Consider the following 6,457-nt stretch of genomic DNA (forward strand, 5'->3'; position numbering starts at 1 on the left):
ACTACTCTTAATTCTGCTTATATCCAGTTCCAGTACTCCATTCCCCATTACTTCAGTGAGCAAGCTGTCATCAGAAAGTGACAAGATCAGGAAAAGTAGAACTCAAAAGTTAACAAGTGTATGCAAGATCAATGATCAAAGAAACAGCTCAAAACTACTTAGACAAAAGGCAAATTTATGAATTAAAATGGAAACAACAATTTCCAAGTGTGTGACCAAGTTTAATGATACAACTGTTCTCTGAAACACTTGACCATCAATAACATTTCATGGGTTATGATGCCCAGAATGTTACTTCATAGGTGTTTTATATGAATATTTACAAAGACTTTCAAAATTCAGTGGCACTAAACCAACAAGAACTTAAAACTTTAAGCTACAATGCTTAAAAAATGTAAACAGTTTATTTTACATAGTTGTAAAATATAAGAACTTTCTAATGCAGCTTAATTTTATCTGGAAGGTGAATATATCCTGGTGCCCGTGAACAAGGAATGAGAGAATTCTTTACACAAATATTGTGCTCCAGTGTGCAAAAAATTATATATAAGGAATCTAAAGTCCACAACAATTAAAAGACAACAAAAAAGTTTTCACGTCCTGAAGTTGAGAAATTTATAAAAACATTTACACATGGTTGCTGACCCATCAAAAACTTGCATAACTTAAAATTCTGAACAATAGCTACTATAAATTCAAGATCTGTCTCAAATGGAATTTTGTGCAAAGATCAGACTTATAATTCAGCATTTTTCCAGCTGTATCTCCAACTTTCCCTTCCCATCCCCATTCCTGACATCTAGTGGCCACAAGCACCACTAAAATCCTTTTGATATATATTCAAATTAGTGCATGTAACCAAAAGGCACACACATGTGTGAACACATTTTCGTGCAGAAACCTGTGCAGGTTAACAATTACGTTGCAAAACAACTGTTTGCAGAAAGTTTAGAGTCTAATGTTTGGCAGGATTATTCTTACACATTCCTTTCTATTCTACAAGCCCAGGTGTTAATAGGTAGACACTGCTTTCCGAGGATCCAATATTTGAGTAGCCTTAAAATAAACATTTAAAAATAAATCAGCCTGTAACATTATTATATTAGATACTTTGCTTTTGCCCGCATTATTTATGGATTTTTAATCCCACAGTACCATAGCTCTATGCTGTCAGTTGCAAAACAACTAGGATACATATTTCTTTTTGTTAATGAAGACTTTGATTGCTCCAGTAAAGTCAGCCGATAAAAGCACTTCTGTGTGATCTGTCTTCAAAGCTCCTTAATAAGGAAAGAGAATAAACTGTTAGTTCATTTAAAAAAAATTAAAAAAAAAATATCAAGAAAAGATAACGTATCACCATGATACCCTTCCTCCTCTGTTACATTCCTGTTATCTAGCCAATACTTGAAGAAACATCTGCACTTCTAGGAGAGGGACTTTTCCATTATATATTGGTACAGCTCTACCTCCTAACAGCTGAAGTGTAAAAACTGTAATCCTGAAGTAGAAAGGACAACAGCTACACCCCTCACTTCACATCCTCTCAGGTTTTAAGAACGCAACAGCTGCCAAAATGTTCAACTGCTAAGGTAGGAATATGCCACTGCATCGACTTTTCATCTCAAGAAACCCTCCCTCCCAAATGGAAAGTATTCTTCATCACCTTTTCCTCCTCTTACCATGGTATCAAGCAGAGCTCATCTTAAACACCTACCAGAGGGTATGGTATCTGATGTTTCAGAATCTTCTCCCTTACTTTCAGCTTCTTGCTTTTCAGAAGTTTCCAGTGACACCATCAAACCAGGATTGGGAGCAAAAATCGCAGAAGTGACCACTGCATTGTGCGCTTCAGAAAGACAATCCAATTTTGATTACCTTGTCTCAAGGAACGGTTAATTTTACAAGAATAGCAGGCATAAATTTTAGTAAATATCCAAGAATCTCAGTGCTAGTGGCACCAGGTAAGCTCATCATTCAAGGAGCAACTGTCATTGTTTTATAAGCTTAGGGATCTCAGAAGTTCCTGTACGTGCCTGAAACTAAGTCACAAGAGCTCCAAAACACGTTTGATATAAACACAGTCCCACTGTGTGTGTAGGCGTTAAAAGAGTTGCAATGAAAGAAAAAAAACATTTGCACTTGTTTTCAAAGCCACTTTTCCATAAAGGATCTAAGGATTGAAAATTATTTTGTTTACTACGCTTACACAACCAAGTTCTGCCAAGAAACATTACATTAATTCAGAATCTCTTACTGAAGCTGGACAAATTCTTAGCTACTCTGCCTCTTGCCATCCCAATCATGCATCTGTAGTTTCCTGTGGACAAAGTTTTCTGACAGTCCACTTATTGAAAATCCACCAATTACATTGTATCTTGCTAATAATTTGTTGAAACTAAATGAATAGAACTGCTGAACAAAAAAAGCCTAGAAGATAAAAATATTTAATTTTTGAAATCATATGAAATTCGATAAAATAAAGATCAAAAGTTGATTTTTACCTTTAATGCCTTCCCAGAAATCATTACGGTCTCTTCTTACAGATGTAAACTTGCTCAAGTCATGGTATGTACTCCAAATATAAACATATTTATCTTCTGAACCACTTACAATGTAGGTAAAGTCATGGCTAAAGATTCGAAGAAGGAAACACATTACTTTTCTTAGCTATTCAAGCAACTGTTACAACAGCTCTCCAGAAGACTTGCAGTTTTACAAGTGCAACCAGGCTAAGTTCACAATTCGAACTGATCCTTCATTTCAATGACTACAGCTCAAAAAAATAAACAGTTCTTAAATGAATGTGCGTGCAAGCTTCCTGATATTCTCCCTCTGGAAGAAAAAGTAGTTCTCATGAATAACACACAGAAGCTGTTCTCCTGCAGCTTCCGACACAGAAGAAGGTTAGTCTAACAGCTATACCCCACAACAATAAAATGGCATAACCTTTAAGTGCAGTTTGCATCTGTTTGAGTCTGGAACCTGTGTGAATATCTGAGACTGTCTAAGAGGAACTGTTTACAATACAATCATGGGCAGAAAAAAATCACACAGGTGAAAGATGAAAGGCATTCAACAGTAACCATCTGCAACCAGATGACTGTATGATACACGCTGACAGAGACAGAACAGCACCTGCAAATCCAACTCAAGTATTTACTTTTAATTTACCTACTGCATGAATACGCTACATATCTAACTCTAACACTAACTATGCTACAACCCTGTAATAGAAATGACTTAATTTGGGAAATGAATCTTGAGCAGGGGAGCTGCACAAGGTGACCTCCAGAGGTCCCTTTCCAACCTCAGCTGTTCTGTGAAACACTGGTCAGCTTTAAAGGTGCTTTCAAAAGCCAACAGCTGACAATCGAGATTATTCCTTAAGCACTGATGCCCTCCTCTGCCCAAACATCCAGGTTAAACAGATACCCAAGCGTTTCTCCCCTTTAGCTTCTGCAAGACTCAAATAAGTTATAGAACAAAATACTACTTTTGCCTCTACTCCCTCTCTTTTACTACCTTAAAACCCAGTATTTCATGACGGTCACAGTAATATACTCAAAGGCAGAAAATCATCTTAGGCCAGCACAGAGAAAGAAGAAAAAAGAATTCTAACTCAGATTTGCAGGCTGTTTTCTGACAGTGATGATATACAGGCAGTGACCAACAGCCTTGAGCAACAGTTGGGTGACCAACACATCTGCAACAATGCCTGACAAAACTAAGGCAATAAAACCTATTTATCATGGAGGAGAGAAAAGATGCGGTGTCCCAGCGCCACCAGTCCTTGCAGAGTTCCTGTATTTACAGCAGTAGTAATGGACATGCATCGTCCTGTCAATACGACAGGATTCACTCATCCACAGAAGCTCCCTGCTCATAGGCAACTTTGTCATTCTTGACCACAGCCTTTAGTTACCTTTGGACTCCGAGCCAAGTGACATTTCAGAGGCTCAGCTGCATACCAAGGTAAACAGATTACTTAAACAAAAGCCTCTGCACTTCAGCCACAGCATTTCCCAAATCCAACAACTCCATTGCTATAATACTGTCTTACCTAAAGCTGGCTTTGATTTGGCTGCTGCTGTTGACGTAACCTTTGTATTTCATAGATAAAGACAGATCTCTTAGGTCATACAATCTGATTCTGGAATCATTTGATGTCACTAGTATCTACAAAATAAATAAATAAAATTTAGAAGTGGAAACCATTAGCATGCCCAAGAAGGAGCAACAGAGTTCATTCAAACAGTCAGAATTCCCAGTTCTCTTGATAAAAAAAGTGACATAGACAAAGAATAGATCCAAAGAAGCAGAACAAGATGATGACATGTTTTTCTCTCTTCTTCTATCCACAAATAGAAGACAACTTCACTGTCAAGATCATCCTGACTGGTCTGAACCAGAACAGCTGCTCCTTACTGAAGTAAAATGTGTGCCCAAACTACAGTCGTCAATTTGCGAAGGATATTTTGGAACACATTCCACAGTAATATAGCAGAACAGCTATTCTAAACTTCTGGAGAGTCATGACCTATCAACCATGAAGCACAGATCAGAGGCCATTATCTGCTCTATAAGCAAACTGAGCTTTTCTTGGTTGATGTGAGTTTGCTTCCTTTCCACATGTTTTAGATCAGAAGTTTAAACGTACTTATAAAGAACAGAGAGGTCAATGAAAGGCTTGTCAAAATGAGTAAGGGCATTCAGCTGATCAGCCTTTTTAATGGTACCTTAGAAGTAGAGGAGACAGCAGGTTAGCAATAAGTCTCAAGGTGATGCTAGAAAAAGGGTATAGCAGAGTAGCAGTGAAATACTGACCTCTACTTATCTAATCATTTATGCAACAAAGTTGTTGCAACTCTTGGAACACCATTACCATCACATTACAGAACTTGCTATTTGTTGTCAAAAGAGCTCATGCTGAGCCCTGTTTCATTACATCACCTAGCATGCCAACGCACAGCGTTTGACACAAACCCAAAGGCACTATTAATTTCCGAATCTTCTGCATGTCTTTGGAATTAAGTAATTTCTGTGTCATTGATAAGAATACAGTATAGGTGATAGCAGCTGCTGATCTACTACTCTGAGCCAGCTGTTGACCCAACATCACCCCTGAAATTTTATATACAAGTGAGAAACTCCCCAGCTTTAGATTATGACTTTAATATTCAGAGTGTTCTTTGCTTGATGAGAATTTGACCCTTTCACCATAAGACTTCAGCTTAGACTGAAGCTAAACAAAAGGACTGATTCTGAAGAACAGAGTACACTTGTTTGGATAACAGCTTCTGAGCTCTCTGCATTTTTTTCAGCTTCTGTATGAAGCACATTTCCAAATGAATATTAAATTCAAGAGAGGTTAGTTATGCCAAAGAAATTTTCACTGAAAGCCATCTGTAAGCGTTTTCTCACCCACAATAATCAGAGCATAATGCCATTAAAAAAAAAGGTCTGTTTTACCACTACTTAGTATTGTATCAGTCTAAATCAGCAATGAGTAGTGTTCGTATTAATAGTGTTAAAAGACTTCTGATTTAAGTCAGTGACTACAAACAAGACTTAGCACAAACTTACTAAGCATTAGATACAAATATCAGACTCCAGTACTGAGCCACGGTTGCACTGAAAGATGGTACCTTATTTTCTCCAGGCAAGGGTTCAATGCCAGTAATTTTTCTTCCAACTCTATTTCTGCCTCTGGTAGAACGCACATGTATTTGCGTATGGTACTTCAAGTGCTGGAAAGATAGTAAAATGTATACTGATTTGGAATAATTGTGTAAAAACTTTAAACTATTTTGCTTCAGTTTCTAATAGGTTTGTTTCTTGATATTTAAATAAGCATGACTTTTAAGTTGCTTGTTATTTAACATGAAAAAAATACATAGCCTCAAAAACATTTTACCTCTGTGTCATAGAAGATACATCTTCCATCATATGTGCCTATGACTGCGTATTTGCCATTCTGACAGAAATTGGCAGCTGTAATCAATTTTGTCTGCCCATCCACTTCATTCCATAACGCCACTTTTTTGTCAGGAATGTTCCAGAGTCGGAGTTTCCCATCCAATGAACCACTTAAGAAGTACCTGTCATCCTGAAAGGACAAGCTAAATTAATCTCTGTGCTATGAGCATGCCCTGATTTTCTTAAAATCTTCCCGTCCCATTTCTAAACAGCTTCTCTCCAGAACTTCCCAAATAAGAGCTCTCAGATGAGTTGATTATAATGTTTAAGACAACTGAAAAGACAATGTTAAAATTACTGGTAAATGGCGTTCAATTTCTTACAGATTTTTGACAAGATTACCACAGCCAGTGTGTATACCTCAAGTTAGAAAAATATTCACTGTTACCACAGTTACTCTTACTCTTAACATAACTTAGAAAAATACTAACCTTGTCAGGAGCTGGAAGCTCCTTTCAGAGTTCTCGATACATCTACC

At 37.3% G+C, this 6,457-nt stretch overlaps 1 protein-coding gene across 3 annotated transcripts in view; it reads right to left on the minus strand.

Moving 5' to 3' along the window:
* Positions 1-200: 200 nt before the first annotated feature.
* The window catches only part of WDR44 (WD repeat domain 44), a 24,212-nt gene continuing 17,955 nt past the window's right edge, over positions 201-6,457 (minus strand). For 2 of the 3 annotated variants that reach the window (XM_035892116.1, XM_035892117.1), the window contains exons 15-20: positions 5,918-6,109; positions 5,649-5,750; positions 4,064-4,179; positions 2,505-2,632; positions 1,718-1,849; positions 201-1,280 (exon numbers count right to left, since the gene is read on the minus strand). In XM_035892116.1, the coding sequence (XP_035748009.1) occupies positions 1,186-1,280; positions 1,718-1,849; positions 2,505-2,632; positions 4,064-4,179; positions 5,649-5,750; positions 5,918-6,109 (765 nt within the window). In that variant the 3' untranslated portion in view covers positions 201-1,185. Of the gene's footprint in view, positions 1,281-1,717; positions 1,850-2,504; positions 2,633-4,063; positions 4,180-5,648; positions 5,751-5,917; positions 6,110-6,457 lie in introns of those variants that run through there. The other variant, XM_035892118.1, reaches the window with a different exon arrangement.

Source organism: Egretta garzetta, unplaced genomic scaffold (assembly GCF_000687185.1).
Source record: "Egretta garzetta isolate BGI_Z169 unplaced genomic scaffold, ASM68718v1 scaffold404, whole genome shotgun sequence".
Taxonomy (NCBI): Eukaryota; Metazoa; Chordata; class Aves; order Pelecaniformes; family Ardeidae; genus Egretta; species Egretta garzetta.